At 47.1% G+C, this 26,750-nt stretch overlaps 1 protein-coding gene across 2 annotated transcripts in view; it reads right to left on the bottom strand.

Annotated features, from left to right (window-relative positions):
* Nucleotides 1-3,421: 3,421 nt before the first annotated feature.
* TGDS (TDP-glucose 4,6-dehydratase) overlaps nt 3,422-26,750 on the bottom strand; it is a 201,155-nt gene continuing 177,826 nt past the window's right edge. For both annotated transcript variants that reach the window (XM_063953018.1, XM_063953017.1), the window contains exons 11-12: nt 7,799-7,896; nt 3,422-6,384 (exon numbers count right to left, since the gene is read on the bottom strand). In XM_063953018.1, the coding sequence (XP_063809088.1) occupies nt 6,308-6,384; nt 7,799-7,896 (175 nt within the window). In that variant the 3' untranslated portion in view covers nt 3,422-6,307. The remainder of the gene's footprint in view (nt 6,385-7,798; nt 7,897-26,750) is intronic.

Consider the following 26,750-nt stretch of genomic DNA (forward strand, 5'->3'; position numbering starts at 1 on the left):
GACATCCTTCTTGGCAAATTGTCCACACTTTCCTGGACAACAGCAGGGAATATGTTTTGCCATTCTGCCTTAAGTACAGTGAAACTGAAGAAGTTTGAGTGGGCCTAGAATGCACTCCAATTCATCCCAGAGGTTCTCAATGGCAATAAGATTTGGACTCTGAGCTGACCAGTCCATCCGGGTTACCAAATTTTCTGAATACCAGTCCAGAGTCATCATGAAAACATTACAGGTAGCATTGTCGTCCTAATGATCATGTTCGTCGATGTATAGAACTGCCACAATGTTTGGAGCACAATTATAGAGAACATCTTTATACTTCTCAGAGTTAATGTGACCATGCATTACAACCAGTGGACCTATGCCAAACCAGCTGAAACAGCCCAACAGCATAACACCACCACCTTCATACTTTACTGTAGGAGGTTAGACGTTCTCCTGGCAGTCGCCAAAGCAAAACACATCCATCTGATGTGTTCCACTGTCTAGCATTTGCGCTCTCTACACCATCGTAAGCGATGGGCTGCATTCTTCTTTGTGATTAGAGGTTTATGAGCAGCTGCTCACCCATAATATCTGAGTGCATGGGCCTCCCTAGGAAGTGTTCTTGTCGAAACCGGCACATTAGTGGCTATTTATAAATCGTTTGAAATGGTATGCATGGGACCATGCCTGTTCTTTCGCAGCTCCCTGGTTAGCACTCTCTGATCCCTGGGTTGCAGTTTCGGGGGTCTTCTTGGGCGAGGTGCATTCCTGCAATGACATTCTTCTTCCACGCATTAATGACAAAAGGCACAGTGGATTTAGAAACCTTCCTAATATCCGCAATGCTGCTCACACTCATACCGCCGATGGAGCAGCCTACGATTATCCCCTTTTCAAACTCGGTTAGCTCCTTCCGGCAAGCAGTTTCTTTAGCAAATGATCTAATCAGTGCCCTCTACATGTTTCTTCACAAACACATGATGCTGCAGGAGCACATAATTTTGCGTGCGGGAGGGGGGGGGGGGGGGAAGAGGGGTGTCAAATCACTGCTGTTTACATAGTGTAGGTTACACATGTCTAAACCGCAATACATTTGATGCTTTACTATAACAGTGCTTTAATTTTACGTAGTACTACCCCCCCAAAAAGCAAAAACAAAAACCCACTACTCTCAGAAGGCAACCCAGAGTCCAAAACACATTTGGTGCATGTTCAGACACCCCCCCCCCCCCCTTTCCCCCACATAGCATACAACACGACCACTTTATTCCCCATAACGGCAGCTAGTGGCTCCCAGCATCCACTTTATGTGGCCAAGCAAGAAACACAGCAAGTCGATGAAATGCCTAGCACACAGTCACCCGCTGGAGTAGCCTGATCACAGAACACTACAGTTTGAACACAGAGGCACCCACCAACAGATACATCATCTATTATGAATCCTGCTGGATGGGTATCTTGAACAGACCATCCGGGCCAAGCTAAAGCCCTAGAGGGGCCACAGGATCAACACTCCATAGTAAGTCCTAACCAGACCTCCGGTGGCAGCGTCTACTAGCCAACCCTACGTACATCCACCAGAGGAGCAACTTATAAGTAAGAGCATCAGGATTCGGGAGAGCTCGTCTGTGGTAAGACACGTTACACAGAAGTACAGGATGCCGCTTTCTCTTATTCCCACACTTATACTATTACCATCCACTGCAGAGACTTTTGTACCTAGCACATCTGTTTGGCATAACTCAGTTGACATATAAATGACTTTGTACATGTGTTACACTCATAACATACCTTCATGGTTCTGTACTGTATTCTATTGTATTGGACATATTTATATTTAAAATTAACTACTGTGATAGTAAATGAACACTTCTCTGGTTTAGACGTTATTCTTTCACACATCATCATAACCTATAATGGACATTCTACATTAGGACACTGATACACCACATCCGCAACAATGCACTGTACACCAAATATACAGTGGGGCAAAAACGTATTTGGACAGCCACCGATTGTGCAAGTTGACCTACTTAAAAAGATGAGAGGTCTGTAATTTCCATCATAGGTACACTTCAACTGTGAGAGACAGAATCTGGAAAAAAAAAAAAACAGGAAATCACATTGTATGAATTTTAAACAATTTACTTGTATATTCTTGTGGAAAATAAGTATGTGGACACCTACCAAGCAACAAGATTTCTGGCTCTAACAGACCTGTTACTTCTTCTTTAAGAAGCTCCTCCGCAAGAATATACAAATAAATTGTTTAAAAATCATACAATGTGATTTCCTAGTTTTTTTTCAGATTCTGTCTCACAGTTGAAGTGTACCTATGATGGAAATTACAGACCTCTCATCTTTTTAAGTGGGTCAACTGGTCAACTTGCACAATCGGTGGCTATCCAAATACTTTTTTGCCCCACTGTACAGGGATAAGCACAATTCTTCCCACTGCTCATCTTTCGTGAGGATGGCCAACCTCTTAATCAGCGGCACAACCCAGACCATTAGGAACCTCAGTGCACAAGTTAATTTCCAATTTCTATTATGTGCTTATATGCCTATTTTTCAGTCTGTTCTGCCCTTTGCCTGTACTCTTATCTACTCTAGAACTGCCCTCCACTTGCTTGATTCGGCCCTGTGGTCTTTACTTACCTTGTCTTCCCTGGTCAACGGCAACATTTATCTGATTGGTGCACCCAACTGCAGCTCATCTTCTTGTGCTGGAAGGGCCAGATTCAGTGATAAACTTAGCACCACCACTACATCTTTGTATGCAGCAGCAATGCCAGAATAAGCAAAAGCTGCAGGAGGCGTCGTACGTAAATAGCTGCCCATTGCCGGTTTCTGTGATCTGTTGCTGCATTTTCCCCTGCATGAACATTGGACATCTGAGTAACCCTCAGGTTACTAAGTGGCTGTCCAGTGAAATAACGCAGGACAAGGACACAGCCACTTGCTTCAGCCATCCCAGAAAATGGGGCAGACACACCCTGTTTTCAGGAAGGCTGACCATTGCCATTCCCAAAGGCTATCGGCAAGTAAATCATGCTGCAGCTTTTGGGGCATTGCGAGTGACATTGCAGACCCAGATCTGCATTGGGTTTTGTACATTTCTGAATCAGACCCAAAGTGTATGTACAGTACCACATACTCTGGAGAATTGGATATTTCGGGTTCCTTCTCTTCCCTACAGTGCTCTATACAATGGAGCGGACAGAATATCTAATTTGATTAGAAGTCAGAGTTTAGGCAAGGTGCAAGACAAACATCCAGAAAATTGCTGAGATGTGCACAGATCAGCTACTTGCTTGTAGTAGTCTCGTGTTCCATTAAAACACTTTATGTCAGTGTTTCCTTTATTTTAGCACTACCAAAACAGCAATTCTAACAATAGTCCAATATTGATGAATTAAATGAAAAATCAAGACTGTATGAAAAAGTATGCTATTTATTATTATTACAATAGATTACAAGGTACTCTTAATATAAAATAATGTTCACATATAAAAGGGAACATATGTTCAGATTATTCTGTATTCTAGGGGGTTATTCAAAGATGGACGCAGAATTTGCTCCCGCAGCAAAATCTGCGTCCATACACTCACACACTTAGGGCCTGACAGCATGTGTGGCGCCTCCCCACGATGAATTTGCAATTTAATTGTAAACACATCGAATAGAGGTTGACCCATGCCTGCACAGCCTGGCTGCATTGACAGGGGCACCGATGCCATGTTTCCATGTGCAGGAAACGTCATAGGCCAGCCCCAAAAACGGCCATGACACACCTGCATTTCCCGATCTCCCATAACAACCCCCCCCAATGTTGTGTCACATCCCAAGACACCCTTCTGGGGTGCGATTGCATGTTGAAGGGTTGCACACTGTGGCCAGTGTGTATGTGCACACCCCATGGACACCACTGCTGCATGCGAAAGCAGCGGCTGCGTCCAACTCCAAAAAATGCCCTCGGTGCGAAAACATGAATTACTGTTTAACATTAGAATGCATGTTCTATTGTATGCTAAATGTGTATATTCACTCGTATACAGAGTAACTCAAAATTCTGCTTCCGGACCACCCGTCTGTGCGCTTATTTTGATAAATACTGTATCATCATTATCAGTGTGCTCTTGCACCAGTCTTATTCTTGGTGCAAAAGATCCAACATCCCTTAAAAATGTTGGAAGTTATTTTGGACACGTCATTGACATACTTGTAAATAAGACCAATAGCATTTGATCACCTATTTCATGGACTAAGGCCTCCAGGTACACTGATGGGATATCTAATGTGATTCCCACACTTCAATAAATAAAAAATCATATGCAATAAATCTGGTCATTAAAGATATTTGGAATGCACAGTTTTAAAATGTAATAAGGTGCAAATGATTACAAATAAAAACATTTAAAACAACATTTCTTAAGTTAAAATCATTAAGGCTGCATTCCAGGGTAGGGTGAAACAGATAAATATCAAAATCGCCTTACCCCTGGTTCCCTTACCGGAATCCAGGAGAAGCTCCACACAATCAGGTGGGATGTAGCCACAAAGATAAATAGGAAGCCGTGAGCACAGAGCGCGCTGACACTCGCTTCCATCTCAGTGGACATTTTTTTAAATGTTTAACAATAGCTCCCACTTACATAGAGTGCAGCTTTAATAGCCTTCATTTTCACTATGTTAAAACTCTTTATCCTTTATTACAAAAATACATGCTCAAAAGGACTGCTGGATGTCATATGCCTGTTCAGTGTTAATAGCCACCAAAAGCATGAATACAAAAAATAAATACAGGGCGGTCCGTAAGTGTGGAAACACCTTTATAAAAAGAATATGAGTAAAGAAATATTAATCCAGTGTCTACACATGTGATATAGGAGTGGGGGGAAACTTTGCAGGTTTACCAGTATAGCAGCCATCTTGGATGCAACTTGAATTTTTTAATTGGGAAGGTAGTCATATGACATATCAAACAGACGCAGAATTTCATAAGAAAAACAAAGGGGTTCTTCATTTTAACGTATCTTTATTCAATCTCGAGTTGTAACCGAGTTTTCATTTGCAAGTAGTGACATTAATATTTCTTTAATCATTTTCTTTTTATAAGAGTGTTTCCACACTCATGCACCACCATTTGTGTGTGTTTGTTCATGTAGATTTATATATCTATATATTTTGTGGAGTCTTAAATTAGTGCAGGAAATTCATCAAATTACGACATGATATTAATCCACTAACCCCAAGAAATCAAATATAATATAGATCATCAATTCATATGGATAGTAAATGGACACTCTTAGGGCAGAATTCAAATCTTTTTTGACACTGGCAGCCACTAGATGGTGCCCAATGGAGATATTCAGATATATCTCCATTTGGGCGCGATTGGCTGCCGGTGTCTACATTTTAGCTCGCACCAGCTGGGGGTGGCGAGCTGAAATGTGTGAAAAGTAATCCGTTTGGGTGCCCAAATGGCACTTTCCCCGATCGCACCCATTAGTTTAGTCGGGTTTAGCAGCTTTATGCGGCAAAACCTGACACTAATGGGTGCGATCAGCGTGATAGGGGGCATCAAATGAATATCGCCCCCTGCGATCTCCCATCACTTTAGACGGGAGATCGGTGGCGATAAAATTTAATTTCCCCCCTTAAGAGTACCACGGACCAAGTACTTTTGCTGATAAAGGGGAAATTGAGCAAACCTTGGAGAGAGATAAAATACCAATTAATCCTTCTATCATTTTTCAGGCTGTGTTATAAAAATGATAGAAGTTGATGGTTGGTACTTTATCTCCACTTTCTCTCCCAGACTTGATAAATCTCCTCCACTGTCTCTTTTCCATTCCATATCCCAATATTTCTGTTGCCGCTGTGCTTTACATCATTTTCTGTAAAGAGACCTATACATCTTTGATGGCAGAAAACCCTTCAATTGGGAAGAATGAAGAAGACAAATGCCCCAGTGGTGACAGAGCAGTGTAGCCCATTTGCAGCTTTCAAAAGTTTTAAGCTTCAACAATCTATTGGAAACAATACCAGAATGTTATACAAGTCGGCAATTATTGTGATCTTACTGCTGCATTTCAAATAAATGGATACAGGTGTAGAAAAATTAACTGATCATGATTGTAACATTTTCATCATCACCTACAAATAAATGGATTCCATGAGTTATTGTGCTGGAATGTCACGCATTTGTTACATTCAACATGTATTTCACTGACAATGTTTTGTTCAGAGGTAGAAACATACGAGTCCTACAGCTTTGTGCTCTCACAATGCACCTCTCTCCCCCAGCATCCTTTTCTTGCTATGCCTGACAAAAAAATGGTTCCAAGGCGTGCTCCGCATTCTTCCAGTTGTGGAAATTGTTTTTGTACCATTCAACTATATAAAAAAAAAAGAGAAAAATAAAATGAAACAAACAAAAAACACACAGCTAAATAAGGTAGCCACTGTTGCCGTTTATCAAGGGCCCCATTTATCAACCAATATTTGCGGTTATTTCCCACAAAACACACGTTTTCGAGGGGTTAGCCTAAATATTATGTATCACCAAAATGTACGAAGAAGGGACCACAGTAGATATCTCCCATACCTACTGAGATCCCTCCATTCCCGCCAGCAGCCACAGCCCTCACAGGTTTCTATGGGGGATGCAATGCTGCAAGATTTACCAATATCTGGAATGCAAAGCAGTCCCGATATTCGCCCCCGCAGTTACAGCCATCTTCAGATAGTGGTACCCCATTGTAGCCTATGGGCTACAGATCGGTGCTGTAGTTCTGCAGGGAACCCTCTGTTGGAAATGGCTGCTGTGCATGGCACTCATCGTGACTGCACATGCGCAGCATACCCGGCACCATACTTGGCGCATCGCAGGAACGGACTGCTGTCCCTGCCTGTGCTGGGTGATAGATTCAACCAATGTGATCACAGTCTGCAGTGTGATCTTGGGTATTAATATCATGCACAGATCGCACTTCAAATGCAATCAATGATAAATGGGCCCCCAAGACAATTAAAGTATATCACACATACACATCATTTACAGTAACCCACAGCAGATCATTTAACTCCTCTAAATTATAACATAAATGGGAAAATCATGAATTCAAAATTTCTGGTATTACATGTACAATTTAGCTTACACAATCATACAGAAGGTTGTTAGTGGGCATAAGGAAAGTATTAGAGGTTTTAAATGGTGTTAAATGGCTGATTTGTGTATTTGTTTAAAAAATATGTAAAAAATGATAAGAAGGATGCTTTTCTCATTTACTTTCACATGAAAAACATGAGAAATGCCAAGTAAGTAGAAAAAAAAAGATGCTTTTGGGGTACTTTAATTTTTTATAAAATAGAATAAAATAAATAAATTTGGGGTGCATAAAGCAACAAAAAAGTTGATTTTGTAGTCACTTGAGGCCATTTTTTTTAATCCCCAAAAACAGGGGGGGGGAGGGGGGTTTCTATACTGTGAATAAAGATTTTCCCTACCATCTGTCATCCTCAGGGAGGTGCGAATGGAAAAATGTGAATTTACTCTGGATCAATGTGAGTTTCTACATGAATTGCAAAATTAATGTGTAATGTGAATTTGCAGAGAGAACGGTTAACTCGTAACTTTTGTTCTGCAACTCGCACCTAAATGGACTGACCCCATAGCTTGTTAGAAACAGAACAAACAGCTTGTGGCTCTCCAGCTGTTGGGTCATTATAACTGCCTGCATAACACATCGGTCACTGGCTTGTCTATTCTTTGAAGCACTGTAACTATTTGTGAAACAATACAACATACCTGTCCTTTCAATGCCTTCTTTCCAATTTACCTTAGGCCTCCATCCTAAACTGTGCATTTTTGCAGAGTTCATTGCGTATCGAAGATCATTGACAGGCCTTATGAAAGAAAGAACAAAAAGAAAAAAGTCAGAATATTTCCTAGTAGAATTACTTTTGGTCAAAATCAGAGTATGGGATGAATTTGCACACCTTATGCTTTGTTATATGTATGGCACAGCATTCCAAATTGAAATTATAGATGCTTACATTTCAGACCGCATTATTTCCCAGAACACAACCATTTAATTGAATGGGAAAGAGGGGAAAGTAAACCACTGGTTTTGTACGGATGAGAGCTATACGGACGCTTAGGATGAGTTGTCCAATCAGTAAATACATAGTCACATTAAGGGAATCTCCTATTTACTGTATAGCCCACTGTACTTCCCTGCAGCATCACAAAAAGGAAGTAACGTTGAAGGGAGGGATAAGCCTTACTAGATTGCATTGCCAAATGTATTTCTTTGGGAGAAAAAAAAGGATTTTAATTACCTACCAGTAAATCCTTTACTCGTAGTCCGTAGAGGATGCTGGGCTCCACATTAGTACCATGGGGTATAGACGGGTCCACTAGGAGCAATGGGCACTTTAAGTATTTGCTAGGGTGGGCTGGCTTCTCCCTCTATGCCCCTTCTACCAGACTCAGTCTAGAAATTGTGCCCGAGGAGATGGACAACTTCGAGAGAAGGATTTTACACAGATAGTGGCGAGATTCACACCAGCTCACACATACAAGGCAAACCAAGCTAACTAGCTTGAAACATTCAGCAACGGCTAAACAAGATTACTTAACTAAGTAACAAAACAGTACTTAACCAAGAATCAAGCAGTACTGAACTAAGTAACCCCTGCAGGATCACGAAGCACTGGGCAGGCACCCAGCATCCTCTACGGACTACGAGAAAAGGATTTACGGGTAGGTAATTAAACTCCTATTTTCTCTTACGTCCTAGAGGATGCTGGAGTCCACATTAGTACCATGGGGATGTACCAAAGCTCCCAGAACGGGAGGGAGAGCGTGGAGGCTCCTGCAGAACTGATTGACCAAACTTCAGGTCCTCAGCCGCCAAGGTATCGAACTTGTAGAACTTTGCAAACGTGTTCGACCCCGACCAAGAAGCCGCTCGGCAAAGCTGTAAAGCTGAGACACCCCGGGGAGCCGCCCAGGAAGAACCCACCTTAATTGTAGAGTGGGTCTTAACAGACGTAGGACACGGCAATCCTGCCGTAGATTACGCATGCTGGATAGTGAACCTGATCCAGCGAGAGATCGTCTGCTTAGAAGCAGGACACCCAAGTTTCTTGGGATCATACAGGACAAACAGTGTCCGATTTTCTGTGACTAGTAGTCCTCTTCACATAGATTTTCAGAGCCCTTACAACATCCAAGGACTTTGATGAAATTGAGGAATCAGTAGCAACTGGCACCACAATAGGTTGGTTGATATGAAATGCCGACACAACCTTCGGAAGGAACTGCTGACGTGTCCGGAGCTCAGCTCTATCTTCATGGAAGATCAAGTAGGGGCTCTTACAAGACAAAGCCCCCAGCTCTGACACACATCTAGCAGAAGCTAAGGCCAACAAAGTGACAGCCTTCCATGTGAGACACTTGACCTCAACCTCCTGTAGAGGCTCGAACCAATCAGATTGGAGAAACTGCAGCACCACGTTAAGAATCCATGGTGCCGTAGGCGGCACAAAGGGAGGCCGGATGTGCAGAACCCCTTTCAAAAAGATCTGAACCTCCGGGAGGCAAGCCAACTGTTTCTGGAAGAAAATCGATAGGGCAGAAATCAATGGAATTTACGGATCCCAACCTCAGGCCCATATCTACACCTGCTTGCAGGAAGAGGAGAAACCGTCCCAGTTGAAACTCCACCGTAGGAAACTTCTTGGACTCGCACCAAGATGCATATTTTTTCCAACTACAATGGTAATGTTTAGATGTAACTCCTTTCCTAGCCAGTATCAGGGTAAGAATAACCTTGTTCGGAATGCCCTTCCGAGCTAATATCCGGCGTTCAACCTCCATGCCGTGGAACGTAGCCGCGGTAAGTCTTGATAAGCGAACGGCCCCTGCTGCAGCAGGTCCTCCCGAAGAGGAAGAGGCCTCAGCTCTTCTTACAGTAGATCCAGAAGATCTGCATACCAAGCCCTTCTTGGCCAGTCCGGAGCAATGAGGATCGCCTGAACTCTTGTTCTCCTTAGAACTTCAGAACTCTTGGAATGAGTGGAAGTGGAGGAAACACGTACACCGACTGGAACACCCACGGAGTCACTAAGGCGTCCACCGCCACGGCTTGCGGGTCCTTTGACCTGGAACAATACCGCCGAACCTTCTTGTTGAGACGAGAGGCCATCATGTCTATCCGAGATACTCCCCGAAGGTCTGTTACCTCCGTGAACACCTCTGGATGGAGTCCACACTCCCCTGGATGGAGATCGTTCCTGCTGAGGAAGTCCGCTTCCCAGTTGTCTACTCCCGGAATGAGGATTGCGGACAACGCTAACACGTGTTTTTCCGCCCAGAGGATGATTCTTGTTACCTCCGACATTGCAGCTCTGCTCTTCGTTCCGCCTTGTCGGTTTATGTAAGCTACTGTCGTTACATTGTCCGACTGCACTTGAATGGTCCGATCTCGCAGAAGATGGGCCGCTTGGAGAAGACCGTTGCAGACGGCTCTTAGTTCCAGAATGTTTATTGGTAGGCCGGCTTCCAGACTTGACTACCTTCCTTGGAAGGTCTCCCCTTGAGTGACTGCACCCCAGCCCCGGAGACTTGCATCCGTGGTTAGAAGGATCCAGCCCTGAATCCCGAACCTGCGGCCCTCCAGAAGGGGAGGTAATTGTAGCCACCAGAGGAGTGAAATCCTGGCCTTTGGCGACAGACGTATTCTCTGGTGCATGTGTAGATGAGATCCCGACCACTTGTCCAGGAGATCCAGTTGGAAGGGCCGAGCATGAAACCTCCCGAACTGCAGAGCCTCGTAAGAGGCCACCATCTTTCCAAGAAGGCGAATGCACTGATGAACTGACACCCGGGCTGGCTTCAGGACATCCCGGACCACTGTTTGTATCACCAACGCTTTCTCCGCCGGAAGAAACACCCTCTGCACCTCCGTGTCGAGGATCATTCCCAGAAAGGACAACCACCTGGTCGGCTCCAAATGTGAGTTTGGAAGATTCAGGTTCCAACCGTGTTCCCTGAGTAGATGGGTCGTGAGAACAATGGACTGTAACAGCTTCTCCTTGGACGATGCCTTGATCAGCAGATCATCCAGATATGGGATTATGGTTACCCTGCGGAGGAGAACCATCATTTCTGCCATCACCTTGGTGAATACCCTCGGTGCTGTGGAGAGGCCGAATGGCAGGGCCTGGAACTGAAAATGACTGTCTAAAAGCTTGATGCGGCAGCCAAATCGGAATGTGGAGGTACGCATCCTTGATATCCAGGGATACCAGGAATTGCCACTCTTTCAGACCTGATATCACCACCCTCAGAGACTCCATTTTGAACTTAAACTCCCTCAGAAAGGGGTTTAGCAATTTTAAGTTCAAAATGGGCCTGACCGAACCATCTGGTTTCGGTACCACGAAAAGGTTCGAATAGTAACCTTTGTTTTGCAAATGGGGAGGAACTGGTACAATGACATGTGACTCTACCAACTTCTGGATGGCTTCCTGCAGGATAGCCCTGTCTGCCAACAAAGCTGGCAAGCCTGATTTGAAGAATCGGTGAGGTGTGAGATCTTGAAACTCCAGCCTGTACCCCTGGGACACAATATCCTGCACCCAGGGATCCAGGACGGACGACACCCAAACGTGGCTGAAATGCCAGAGTCTCGCCCCCACTGGCCCTACCTCCAGGCCGCGCAGTCCACCGTCATGCTGAGGACTCAGGCGTACCTGAAGCAGGCTTCTGTTCCTGGGAACCTGCGGCAGCAGGTTTCTTGGATTTTGGCCGACCTCTCCGAAAGAAGGTGTTAGACGGCTTGGCCTTCCTTGCTTTAGCAGCCCGAAAGGACTGTGAAGTAGGTGAGGTAAAAGGTTACTTCGCATCAGGTGCAGCGGAGGGAAGAAAAGGTAACTTACCCGCGGAAATCCACGCATCCAACGCTTCCCCAAAGAGAGCCTGACCTGTGTAGGGTAGGGTCTCCACACCTCTCCTGAATTCCGCGTCGGCAGACCACTGGCGCAGCCGAAGTCCTCTGTGAGCTGAGACAGACATGGAAGATATCCCTGCAGCCATCGAACCCAGGTCTTTCATGGATTCCACCATAAACCCTGCAGAATCCTGAGTGTTACGTAAAAACAATTCAACATCACTTTTATCCATTGTGTCCAAATCCTCAAGTAACGTGCCTGACCACTTTACTATAGCTTTGGAAATCCATGCACAGGCAATAGTAGGACGTAGTATCGCCCCTGAAGCCGTGTATATGGATTTGAGTGTAGCGTCAATTTTGCGATCAGCCTGTTCTTTTAACGCGGTAGATCCAGGGACAGGTAAAACCACCTTTTTTGAGATTCTGGATACAGACGCATCAACTACGGGTGGGTTTTCCCATTTTTTCCTATCCTCCTCAGGGAAAGGGAAAGCAACCAGAACCTTTCTAGGGATCTGAAATTTTTTCTCCGGGTTCTCCCAGGCTCTCTCAAATACAGCATTTAATTTTTTTGACGTAGGGAGGGTTAGTGAGGTTTTCCTATTGTCAGTGAAGTAAGCCTCCTCAACCTGCTCAGGTGTTGTATCAGCAATATTCAACACATCTCTAATGGCCTCTATCATCAACTGCACCCCTTTTGCAAGAGATGCCGCCCCCCGCAGCACATCCCCATCACCGTTTGCCATGTCAGAATCGGTATCAGTGTCATCCTGCATAATTTGGGCAAGAGCATGTTTATGGGAGCGTACGTCAGGGGGTCCTGAGGTAACAGAACCGGACCAAACAGCCATAGAGTTCTGTAAAACCTGAGTTGCAGACTCATTTTGTGCAACTCTAGTAGAAATCTGAGAAATCATGATTTTAAGAGAGGCTAACCACTCAGGCTCTCTTGCAGGGACCTGCTCTAAAACAGTGCAATCCTGATTACATGGAATGGGATCATCCTGAGAGCTCATATCCTCTGCAGCATATGATACAGAGTCCATGGACATAGCTTAATGGATACCACAAACAATCCACACACACACACAGGGAAGGGTAGACAGAGTTTCCCGCCCAGAATGCCAAGAGAGACACAGAGATTGGAACCAACCCACACACAGCACTGTTTGGAAAGAGAAACAGCCACTACCCAGCACCTACTGTGTACCTTAATAGCTGGCTCAGGGCGCCCCTCACAGCGCCGCACAAAGAACCGCTGAGCTCCGGAGCGCAGTTAGTACTGCGCTCCATAGCCTGTTGCCGCCATCTTCACACCGGCTCCCCGCTTGCTAAGGGGGGGGCAGTGACTAACTCGCCACTGATCTTCTGGCTCTGTAAGGGGGTGGCGGCATGCTACTGGGGTGAGCGATCCCCTGTGGCGGGGAACGATCTATCCCCTCAGGAGCTCAGTGTCCTGTCAGCGGAGATCGTGGCTCAGACCCCTTAAGGCGGACACTACTCCCCTTCCTTAGTCCCACGAAGCAGGGAGGCTCCTATGGAGCTCCCCTAGCTGTGACCGGCTCATTTTCTAAACGGAGTCTGGTAGGAGGGGCATAGAGGGAGGAGCCAGCCCACACTCTCAAACTCTTAAAGTGCCAGTGGCTCCTAGTGGACCTGTCTATACCCCATAGTACTAATGTGGACCCCAGCATCCTCTAGGATAAGATTTTAAACCTACCGGTAAATCTATTTCTCCTAGTCTGTAGAGGATGCTGGGGACTCCGTAAGGACCATGGGGGGGAGGGGGGGGGGGGGGGGTAAAGACGGGCTCCGCAGGAGATAGGGCACCTAATAAGAACTATTACTATGGGTATGCACTGGCTCCTCCCTCTATGCCCCTCCTCCAGACCTCAGTTAGAGAACTGTGCCCAGAGGAGATGGACAATACAAGGCAGGAGTTAGCAATCCAAGGGCAAGATTCATACCAGCCCACACCAATCATACCATGTAACCTGGAACATACATAACCAGTTAACAGCATGAACAAACAACAGTAACGGTCCAAGACCTATACCAACTGTAACATAACCCTTATGTAAGCAACAACTATACACAAGTCTTGCAGAGTTTCCGCAATGGGACGGGCGCCCAGCATCCTCTACGGACTAGGAGAAATAGATTTACCGGTAGGTTTAAAATCTTATTTTCTCTTACGTCCTAGAGGATGCTAGGGACTCCGTAAGGAACATGGGGTTTATACCAAAGCATCCAATCGGGCGGGAGAGTGCGTATGACTCTGCAGCACCGACTGAGCAAACGCTAGGTCCTCATCAGCCAGGGTATCAAACTTGTAGAATTTAGCAAAAGTGTTTGACCCCGACCAAGTGCCGCTCGGCAAAGCTGTAATGCCGAGATGCCTCGGGCAGCCGCCCAAGAAGAGCCCACCTTCCTAGTGGAATGGGCTTTAACCGAATTTGGTACCGGCAATCCAGTTGTAGAATGAGCCTGCTGAATCGTATTACAGATCCAGCGAGCAATAGTCTGCTTCGAAGCAGGTGCGCCAATCTTATTAGCAGCATACAGGACAAACAGAGCCTCTGTTTTCCTAATTTTAGCTGTTCTGGCTACATAAATTTTTAAGGCCCTGACTACATCCAGGGATCTGGAATCCTCCAGGTCACTTGTAGCCACAGGCACCACAATAGGTTGATTCATATGGAATGAAGAAACCACTTTAGGCAAAAATTGCGGACGTGTCCTCAATTCAGCTCGATCCACATGAAAAATCAAGTAGGGGCTCTTGTGTGACAAAGCCGCCAATTCAGACACTCGCCTTGCTGATGCCAAGGCCAACAGCATGACCACCTTCCAGGTAAGAAAATTCAACTCAACCTTGTTAAGCGGTTCAAACCAGTGTGATTTTAGGAACTGCAACACCACGTTCAGGTCCCATGGTGCCACTGGAGGCACAAAAGGGGGCTGGATATGCAGCACTCCCTTTACAAACGTCTGGACTGCTGGAAGAGAAGCCAATTCCTTCTGAAAGAAAATCGAGAGGGCCGAAATCTGTACCTTAACAGAGCCTAATTTCAGGCCCATATCCACTCCTGTCTGTAGGAAGTGGAGAAAACGACCCAAATGAAAATCTTCCGTAGGTGCATTCTTGGTCTCACACCAAGACACATACTTTCGCCAGATACGGTGATAATGCTTAACCGTCACCTCCTTCCTAGCCTTTATTAAAGTAGGGATGACCTCTTCCGGAATCCCCTTTTTCGCTAGGATTCGGCGTTCAACCGCCATGCCGTCAAACGTAACCGCGGTAAGTCTTGAAATACACAGGGCCCCTGTTGCAACAGGTCTTCCCTCAGAGGAAGAGGCCAGGGATCTCCTGTGAGCATCTCTTGTAGATCTGAGTACCAGGCCCTTCGAGGCCAGTCTGGGACAACGAGTATAGTCTGTACGTTTCTTCGCCTTATGATCCTCAACACTTTTGTGAGAGGAAGAGGAGGAAACACGTAGACCGATTTGAACAGCCACGGTGTTATCAAAGCATCTACTGCACTGCCTGAGGGTAACGAGACCTGGCACAATACCTCCGAAGCTTTTTGTTGAGGCGTGACGCCATCATGTCTATTTGAGGAGTTCCCCAAAGACGTGTTATGTCTGCAAAGACTTCTTGATGAAGTCCCCACTCTCCTGGATGGAGATCGTGCCTGCTGAGGAAGTCTGCTTCCCAGTTGTCCACTCCCGGAATGAAGACAGCCGACAGAGCGCTTACATGATTTTCCGCCCAGCGAAGAATCCTTGTGGCTTCCGCCATCGCGACTCTGCTTCTTGTCCCGCCTTGGCGGTTCACATGAGCCACTGCTGTGACATTGTCTGATTGAATCAGAACCGGTAGGTTTCGAAGAAGACTCTCCGCTTGTCGAAGGCCGTTGTAAATGGCCCTGAGTTCCAACACATTGATGTGTAGACAGGACTCCTGGTCTGACCAAAGACCCTGAAAATTTTTTCCTTGTGTGACCGCTCCCCATCCTCGGAGGCTCACGTCCGTGGTAACCAGGATCCAATCCTGAATTCCGAACCTGCGACCCTCCAGCAGGTGAGCACTTTGCAACCACCACAGGAGAGACACTCTGGCCCCTGGGGACAAAGTTATTTTCCGATGTAAGTGCAGATGGGACCCGGACCACTTGTCCAGAAGGTCCCATTGAAAAGTCCTTGCATGGAACCTTCCGAAGGGAATGGCCTCGTAGGCCGCCACCATTTTCCCCAGAACTCGAGTGCATTGGTGAACTGACACCCTTTTCGGTTTTAGCAGGTCTCTGACCATGTTATGGATGTCCTGGGCTCTCTCTATTGGGAAGAAGACCTTCATTTGTTCCGTATCCAGTATCATACCTAGGAACGGTAGTCGAGTTGTCGGAATCAACTGTGACTTCGGTAGATTTAGAATCCAACCGTGTTGCTGGAGCACTCTCAGAGAGCGCCACACTGCTCAGCAATTTCTCCCTTAATCTCGCTTTTATCAGGAGATCGTCCAAGTATGGGATAATTGTGACTCCATGCTTGCGCAGGACCACCATCATTTCCGCCATTATCTTGGTGAAAATCCTCGGGGCCGTGAAAGTCCAAACGGCAACGTCTGAAATTGGTAATGACAATCCTGTACAGCGAATCTCAGGTATTCCTGATGGGGGGCATATATGGGGACATGAAGGTACGCATCCTTTATGTCCAGAGACACCATAAACTCCCCCTCCTCCATGTTGGCTATTATCGCTCTGAGTGATTCCATTTTGAATTTGAATCTTTTTATGTACAGGTTTAGGGATTTAAGATTCAAAATAGGTCTGACCGAACCGTCCGGTTTCGGGACCACAAATACGGTTGAGTAGTAACCTCTTCCTGCTGGTGCAGGGGAACCTTGATTATCACTTGCTGTATACACAGCGTTTGAATTGCAGCTAACACTATATCCCTTTCCGATGTGGAAGCTGGTAGGGCCGATTTGAAAAATCGGCGCGGGGGCACCTCCTCGAATTACAATTTGTAACCCTGGGAAACTATTTCCAACACCCAGGGATTCAGGTCTGAACTGACCCAGGCCTGACTGAAAAGTCGAAGACGTGCCCCCACCGGTGCGGACTCCCTCAGGGGAGCCCCAGCGTCATGCTGTGGGTTTTGGAGCAGCCGGGGAGGACTTTTGTTCCTGGGCACCTGCCGAAGCAGGTGCTCTTTTGCCTCTGCCCTTACCTCTGGCGAGGAAAAAGGATCCCCGACCTCTTCTGGACTTGTGCGACTGAAAGGACTGCATCTGATAGGGTGTTACTTTCTTTTGCTGTTGGGGAATATATGGTAAAAAATTTGATTTACCTGCTGTAGCTGTGGAAACCAGGTCCGTCAGCCCATCCCCAAACAATACCTCACCCTTATAGGGTAGTACTTCCATATGTTTTTTGGAATCCGCATCACCCGTCCATTGGCGAGTCCATAAGGATCTTCTCGCTGAGATAGACATGGCATTGGCCCTAGAAGCTAACAATCCAATGTCCCTTTGAGCATCCCTCATAAATAAGACTGCGTCTTTTTTATGGGCTAGAGTTAAGAATATAGTATCCTTATCCATATTATCAAATTGATCTGTCAGCTCATCTGTCCAAGCTGCAATTGCGCTACACACCCATGCCGACGCAATTGTTGGTCTTAGCACAGCACCCGTATGAGAATAAATACACTTTAAGGTAGTTTCTTGCCTGCGATCTGCAGGGTCCTTAAGGGCCGCTGTGTCAGGAGACGGTAGCGCCACCTTCTTGGACAAGCACGTCAGGGCCTTGTCCACAGTGAGGGATGATTCCCAAATCTCCCTGTCCTGCTAAGGGAAGGGGTATGCCATATAAATTCTTTTGGGGATCTGCGGTCTCTTTTCCGGAGTCTCCCAAGCTTTTCCAAAGAAATCATTTAATTCATGAGATGTGGGAAAATTAATAATTTGTTTCTTTCCCTTAAACATGTGTACCCTTGTGTCGGGGACCGAGGGTTCATCCTCAATATACAACACATCCCTTATTGCCACAATCATACACTGAATGGCTTTAGTCACCCTAGGGTGCAATTTTACTTCGTCGTAGTCGACACTGGAATCAGAATCCGTGTCGGTAGTAGTGTCTTGTGTTAAGGGACGCTTTTGAGACCCCGACGGGCTCTGTGAGTCGGTCCAATCCGAGGATTGACCCCCTGATGTCCCCCCTAATTCAGCCTTATCAAGCCTTTTATGTTAAGATGCCACACTTGCATTCAACATATGCCACATGTCCATCCAATCCGGAGTCGGCATATCCGACGGGGACACACCACTCATTTGCTCCACCTCCTCCTTGGAGAAGCCTTCCGCCTCAGACATGTCGACACACACGTACCGACACCCCCCACACACAGGGATTAACCTATAAGGGGACAAAACCCCAACCAGGCCCTTAGGAGAGACAGAGAGAGAGTATGCCAGCACACACCAGCGCTTAAAAACACTGGAAAAAATATAACCAGATAGTGCTTTTTTAATATATAATATATCAATTCCCACTCACTGCGTCACTAATGTGCCCCCCTCCTCTTTTTTCCAGCCTGTGAAGTTCAGTAGGGGAGAGACCAGGGAGCCAGCGTTCATGCATGCAGCTTCTGTGGAGAAAATGGCGCTGGTTAGTGCTGAGGATCAAGCCCCGCCCACCCGACGGCGGGCTTCGGTCCCAGTGACTTTTCTATTAAAATGGCGGGGGATCTTAGATTTACTGCCTCCGCAGCCTAATCTATCTGAATTTGCCCAAAAGTGAGGAATATTGCTGCCCAGGGTGCCCCCCCCCCTGCGCCCTTCAGTGCTGCTGTGTGTGTGTGTGTGACACTGGGAGCAATGGCACGCAGCTTACCGCTGCGCGCCTTACCTCATGAAGATCTGATGTCTTCTGCCGCCTAAGATGTCTTCTGCCTTCTCATACTCACCCGGCTTCTATCTTCGGCATCTGTGAGGAGGACGGCGGCGCGGCTCCAGGACGAACCCCAGGTGAGACCTGTGTTCCGACTCCCTCTGGAGCTAATGGTGTCCAGTAGCCTTAGAAGCAGTGCCCAACTTGACAAGCCAGCTCTGCTTCTCTCTCCTCAGTCCCACGATGCAGGGAGCCTGTTGCCAACAGGACTCCCTGAAAATAAAAAACCTAACAAAATTCTTTTTCAACAGAAAACTCTGGAGAGCTCTCTGCAGTGCACCCATTCTCCTCTGGGCACAAGATCTAACTGAGGTCTGGAGGAGGGGCATAGAGGGAGGAGCCAGTGCACACCCATAGTAAAAGTTCTTTTTAGGTGCCCTATCTCCTGCGGAGCCCGTCTATACCCCCCCATGGTCCTTACGGAGTCCCCAGCATCCTCTAGGACATAAGAGAAAGAAATGTAAATTACATCTCTGTAATGTGAGCTTTGTTAAGATAACAGTGCTCCTTAATCTTAAAAACACAGAGAGGAATTAACTAAAATGCCATGGATGCACGCATCACATGGTAGGAGTGGAGCAAAGTGGCTTATGCTTTACAATGAATTCCATTGTGATGTATGAGCACTAATGTCCCAAATTAGTTAAAACCCCATAGGATGTGTGTTTATAAAAAGTAAAAATAGAACAGCAATGCTGGTGTATATAACACACAAGCATGTATATGTGGGAAAGTAGCTGATCCCAGAAAGGAGCTGCTTAATTAACATGAAAAGCACACCCAATGAATATAGTGAAAGCTTTACAATGGAAATCAGGCCTGCAACGTAACAATCAGCAAAACCCAAAAATCATAATAATGAATAATAAGAATTTACTTACCGATAATTCTATTTCTCATAGTCCGTAGTGGATGCTGGGGACTCCGTAAGGACCATGGGAAATAGCGGCTCCGCAGGAGACTGGGCACATCTAAAGAAAGCTTTAGGACTATCTGGTGTGCACTGGCTCCTCCCCCTATGACCCTCCTCCAAGCCTCAGTTAGGATACTGTGCCAGGACGAGCGTACACAATAAGGAAGGATTTTGAATCCCGGGTAAGACTCATACCAGCCACACCAATCACACTGTACAACTTGTGATCTGAACCCAGTTAACAGCATGATAACAGAGGAGCCTCTGAAAAGATGGCTCACAACAATAATAACCCGATTTTTGTAACAATAACTATGTACAAGTAATGCAGACAATCCGCACTTGGGATGGGCGCCCAGCATCCACTACGGACTACGAGAAATAGAATTATCGGTAAGTAAATTCTTATTTTCTCTAACGTCCTAAGTGGATGCTGGGGACTCCGTAAGGACCATGGGGATTATACCAAAGCTCCCAAACGGGCGGGAGAGTGCGGATGACTCTGCAGCACCAAATGAGAGAACTCCAGGTCCTCCTCAGCCAGGATATCAATTTTGTAGAATTTTACAAACGTATTTGCTCCTGACCAAGTAGCTGCTCGGCAAAGTTGTAAAGCCGAGACCCCTCGGGCAGCCGCCCAAGATGAGCCCACCTTCCTTGTGGAGTGGGCATTTACAGATTTTTGGCTGTGGCAGGCCTGCCACAGAATGTGCAAGCTGAATTGTACTACAAATCCAACGAGCAATAGTCTGCTTAGAAGCAGGAGCACCCAGCTTGTTGGGTGCATACAGGATAAACAGCGAGTCAGATTTTCTGACTCCAGCCGTCCTGGAAACATATATTTTCAGGGCCCTGACAACGTCTAGCAACTTGGAGTCCTCCAAGTCCCTAGTAGCCGCAGGCACCCCAATAGGTTGGTTCAGGTGAAACGCTGAAACCACCTTAGGGAGAAACTGAGGACGAGTCCTCAATTCCGCCCAGTCCGAATGGAAAATCAGATAAGGGCTTTTACAGGATAAAGCCGCCAATTATGACACGCGCCTGGCCCAGGCCAGGGCCAACAGCATGACCACTTTCCATGTGAGATATTTTAACTCCACAGATTTAAGTGGTTCAAACCAATGTGACTTTTGGAACCCAAAAACTACATTGAGATCCCAAGGTGCCACTGGAGGCACAAAAGGAGGCTGTATATACAGTACCCCTTTTACAAACGTCTGAACTTCAGGGACTGAAGCTAGTTCTTTTTGGAAGAAAATTGACAGGGCCGAAATTTGAACCTTAATGGACCCCAATTTCAGGCCCATAGACACTCCTGTTTGCAGGAAATGTAGGAATCGACCCAGTTGAATTTCCTCCGTCGGGCCTTACTGGCCTCGCACCACGCAACATATTTTCGCCAATTGCGGTGATAATGTTTTTGCGGTTACATCCTTCCTGGCTTTGATCAGGATAGGGATGACTTCATCCGGAATGCCTTTTTTCCTTCAGGATCCGGCGTTCAACCGCCATGCCGTCAAACCCAGCCGCGGCAAGTCTTGGAACAGACAGGGTCCTTGCTGGAGCAGGTCCCTTCTTAGAGGTAGAGGCCACGGATCCTCCGTGAGCATCTCTTGAAGTTCCGGTTACCAAGTCCTTCTTGGCCAATCCGGATCCACGAATATAGTGCTTACTCCTCTCCATCTTATCAATCTCAGTACCTTGGGTATGAGAGGCAGAGGAGGGAACACATACCCTGACTGGTACACCCACGGTGTTACCAGAGCGTCTACAGCTTATTGCCTGAGGGTCCCTGGACCTGGCGCAATACCTGTCGAGTTTTTAATCATGTGGAAGACTTCTGGGTGAAGTCCCCACTCTCCCGGGTGGAAGTCGTGCTGAGGAAGTCTGCTTCCCAGTTGTCCACTCCCGGAATGAATACTGCTGACAGTGCTATCACATGATTTTCCGCCCAGCGAAGAATCCTTGCAGCTTCTGCCATTGCCCTCCTGCTTCTTGTGCCACCCTGTCTGTTTACGTGGGTGACTGCCGTGATGTTGTCCGACTGGATCAACACCGGCTGACCTTGAAGCAGAGGTCTTGCTAAGCTTAGAGCATTGTAAATGTCCCTTAGCTTCAGGATATTTATGTGAAGTGATGTCTCCAGGCTTGACCATAAGCCCTGGATATTCCTTCCCTGTGTGACTGCTCCCCAGCCTCGCAGGCTGGCATCAGTGGTCACCAGGACCCAGTCCTGAATGCCTAATCTGCGGCCCTCTAGAAGATGAGCACTCTGCAACCACCACAGGAGGGACACCCTTGTCCTTGGTGACAGGGTTATCCGCTGATGCATCTGAAGATGCGATCCGGACCATTTGTCCCGCAGGTCCCACTGGAAAGTTCTTGCGTGGAATCTGCCGAATGGGATTGCTTCGTAGGAAGCCACCATTTTACCCAGAACCCTTGTGCATTGATGCACTGAGACTTGGCTCGGTTTTAGGAGGTTCCTGACTAGCTCGGATAACTCCCTGGATTTCTCCTCCGGGAGAAACACCTTTTTCTGGACTGTGTCCAGGATCATCCCTAGGAACAGAAGACACGTCGTCGGAACCAGGTGCGATTTTGGAATATTGTGAATCCAATCGTGCTGCCGCAACACTACCTGAGATAGTGCTACACCGACCTCCAACTGTTCCCTGGATCTTAGCCTCATCAGGGAATTGTCCAAGGAAGGGATAACTAAAATTCACTTCCTTCGAAGGAATATCATCATTTCGGCCATTACCTTGGTAAAGACCCGGGGTGCCGTGTACCATCCATACGGCAGCGTCTGAACTGATAGTGACAGTTCTGTACCATAAACCTGAGGTACCCTTGGTGAGAAGGGTAAATTTTGACATGAAGGTAAGCATCCTTGATGTCCCGAGACATCATGTAGTCCCCTTCTTCCAGGTTCGCAATCACTGCTCTGAGTGACTCAATCTTGAATTTGAATCTCTGTACGTAAGTGTTCAAAGATTTTAGATTTAGAATCGGTCTCACCGAGCCGTCCGGCTTCGGTACCACAACAGTGTGGAATAATACCCCGTTCCCTGTTGCAGGAGGGGTATCTTGATTATCACCTGCTGGGAATACAGCTTGTGAATGGCTTCCAAAACTGTCTCCCTGTCAGAAGGAGACATCGGTAAAGCCGACTTTAGGAAACGGCGAGGGGGGAGACGTCTCGAATTCTAATTTGTACCCCTGAGATATCACCTGAAGGATCCAGGGGTCTACTTGCGAGTGAGCCCACTGCGCGCTGAAATTCATTGAGACGGGCCCCCCACCGTTCCTGATTCTGCTTGTAAAGCCCCAGCGTATACTGAGGGCTTGGCAGAGGCGGGAGAGGGTTTCTGTTCCTGGGAACTGGCTGATTTCTGCAGCCTTTTTCCTCTCCCTCTGTCACGGGGCAGAAATGAGGAACCTTTTGCCCGCTTGTCCACGAAAAGACTGCGCCTGATAATACGGCGTCTTCTCATGTTGAGAGGCGACCTGGGGTACAAACGTGGAATTCACAGCTGTTGCCGTGGCCACCAGGTCTGAAAGACCGACCCCAAATAACTCCTCCCTTAATAAAGCAATACTTCCAAATGCCGTTTGGAATACGCATCACCTGACCACTGACGTGTCCATAACCCTCTACTGGTAGAAATGGACAACGCGCTTAGACTTGATGCCAGTCGGCAAATATTCCGCTGTGCATCACGCATATATAAAAATGCATCTTTTAAATGCTCTATAGGCAAAAATATACTGTCCCTATCTAGGGTATCAATATTTTCAGTCAGGGAATCCGACCACGCCAACCCAGCACTGCACATCCAGGCTGAGGCGATTGCTGGTCGCAGTATAACACCAGTATGTGTGTAAATACCTTTTAGGATACCCTCCTGCTTTCTATCAGCAGGATCCTTAAGGGCGGCCATCTCAGGCGAAGGTAGAGCCCTTACAAGCGTGTGAGCGCTTTATCCCCCCTAGGGGGTGTTTCCCAACGCACCCTAACCTCTGGCGGGAAAGGATATAATGCCAATAACATTTTAGAAATTATCCGTTGTTATCGGGGGAAACCCACGCATCATCGCACACCTCATTTAATTTCTCAGATTCAGGAAAACTACAGGTAGTTTTTCCTCACCGAACATAATACCCCTTTTTTGGTGGTACTCGTATTATCAGAAATGTGTAAAACATTTTTCATTGCCTCAATCATGTAACGTGTGGCCCTACTGGAAGTCACATTCGTCTCTTCACCGTCGACACTGGAGTCAGTATCCGTGTCGGCGTCTATATCTGCCATCTGAGGTAACGGGCGCTTTAGAGCCCCTGACGGCCTATGAGACGTCTGGACAGGCACAAGCTGAGTAGCCGGCTGTCTCATGTCAACCACTGTCTTTTATACAGAGCTGACACTGTCACGTAATTCCTTCCAACAGTTCATCCACTCAGGTGTCGACCCCCTAGGGGGTGACATCACTATTACAGGCAATCTGCTCCGTCTCCACATCATTTTTCTCCTCATACATGTCGACACAAAAGTACCGACATACAGCACACACACAGGGAATGCTCTGATAGAGGACAGGACCCCACTAGCCCTTTGGGGAGACAGAGGGAGAGTTTGCTAGCACACACCAGAGCGCTATATATATACAGGGATAACCTTATATAAGTGTTTTTCCCCTTATAGCTGCTGTATAGTTAATACTGCGCCTAATTAGTGCCCCCCTCTCTTTTTTTTAACCCTTTCTGTAGTGTAGTGACTGCAGGGGAGAGACAGGGAGCTTCCCTCCAACGGAGCTGTGAGGGAAAATGGCGCCAGTGTGCTGAGGAGATAGGCTCCGCCCCTTTTTCGCGGACTTTTCTCCTGCTTTTTATGGATTCTGGCAGGGGTTAAATGCATCCATATAGCCCAGGAGCTATATGTGATGCATTTTTTTTTTTTTGCCATCCAAGGTGTTTTTATTGCGTCTCAGGGCGCCCCCCCCCCAGCGCCCTGCACCCTCAGTGACCGAAGTGTGCTGAGAGCAATGGCGCACAGCTGCAGTGCTGTGCGCTACCTTGTTGAAGACAGGACGTCTTCTGCCGCCGATTTTCCGGACCTCTTCTGCCTTCTGGCTCTGTAAGGGGGCCGGCGGCGCGGCTCTGGGACCCATCCAAGCTGGGCCTGTGATCGTCCCTCTGGAGCTAATGTCCAGTAGCCTAAGAAGCCCAATCCACTCTGCACGCAGGTGAGTTCGCTTCTTCTCCCCTTAGTCCCTCGATGCAGTGAGCCTGTTGCCAGCAGGTCTCACTGAAAATAAAAAACCTAATCTAAAACTTTCACTAAGAAGCTCAGGAGAGCCCCTAGTGTGCACCCTTCTCGTTCGGGCACAGAGATCTAACTGAGGCTTGGAGGAGGGTCATTGGGGGAGGAGCCAGTGCACACCAGATAGTCCTAAAGCTTTCTTTAGATGTGCCCAGTCTCCTGCGGAGCCGCTATTCCCCATGGTCCTTACGGAGTCCCCAGCATCCACTTAGGACGTTAGAGAAATTATGCATAAGAAAATAACACTCCATGGGTGGGATTCAAATGTTTGAAAAGTCAGTTGGGTGTCTGTTTTTTCCTCTCTAATAGACAGGAAAAAACAGATACCCAACCGACTTTTCAAACAATTGAATATCCCCCCATATATTTTAAAGCAAAGTCAATAACTACTATTGCTGGAGAAAAAGAGCTATACATAAGTTCGATATGTGTGGCCGGCATGGTGGTCACAATACAGACGCCGGCATCCAGATGTTTAAAATCCCGACAGATGCGAGGAAAGTTATGCTATCCCCTCTCCCCACCCTTCCCTTCCAGCAGCCTAACCCTAACCCCCCCCCCCCTTTTAGTGCCAAACCCTAACCTCCCCCGAGTGCCGAAGTCCGATCCTAAACCTAATCCACCCCTCCCAGCAGCCTAACCCTCCCCCCTAAGTCTAACCTTCTCCCGGTTGGTGCTTCCCGCCCCCCTCACTGCAGTGTTACCCTATTCCCCCCCCCCCCCCCTCTACCCCCTGGGTGGCGCCTAAACATAACCCCACCACCCGGTCCTAACCTGCCCACTATACTTACGGAGGGATGCCGGCTGTCGGTGTATTAACCACATCCCCTATACATACATACATATTTATTAATTTATACATCAGAATTTTTGGTCTACACCTTAACCTCTCCTAGTGATTTGTTATATGTAGGTTCAGAGACCAGATGGTGTTTGCGTTCATGGTATCTCACTTCATCACATGGTTTTACCACTTACCTGGCACCGTCGCCTGTGATGCGACCGGTCCCAGAAGTGTTTCAGCTTGCAAGATTTGCTCCAGGTTTAGATGAGGAAATATTGTGCAGAACGGCTCTCCTCTGGCTCCCAGGACCCCCTGCAGTGATATGGTAGTCTGACTGCTGACATCACTGCCGAAATCGCGACCAAGAATGCCTTGCAACCGGCAAACTGGAGTGCATGCACCAGGGATTAAAGTGCCAGGAGGGGAATTTAGTTCCCCTCTAAGCACTATTTGGCCGATCAGCTGCAGCAGGAAAGACTGATCCTCTGTACTCTGCCTGTGGGGAAGAGGGAGGCGTATATGCCTATGGGGTGCGTGTGTGTGTGTGCGCGGGGGGGGGGGAGAAATAAAGACATAGGACGCTGGAGGAGGGAGTAAAATTAGAATAAATAAAATATACAATGGTCACAGGGTAGGAGGAGGGGATGGGGGGGGTTTACATTTTTTAAATTTAATACCTACCGGTAATTCCTTTTCACATAGTCCGTAGGGGATACTGGGATGGTCTTAGTATCATGGGGTATTGATGGGGCCATTGGAGCCTTGGCACTTTAAAATTCTTCAGTGTGTGCTGGCTCCTCCCCTATATGCCCCT

The sequence above is a fragment of the Pseudophryne corroboree genome, chromosome 2 (assembly GCF_028390025.1).
Source record: "Pseudophryne corroboree isolate aPseCor3 chromosome 2, aPseCor3.hap2, whole genome shotgun sequence".
In the NCBI taxonomy this organism is placed as follows: domain Eukaryota; kingdom Metazoa; phylum Chordata; class Amphibia; order Anura; family Myobatrachidae; genus Pseudophryne; species Pseudophryne corroboree.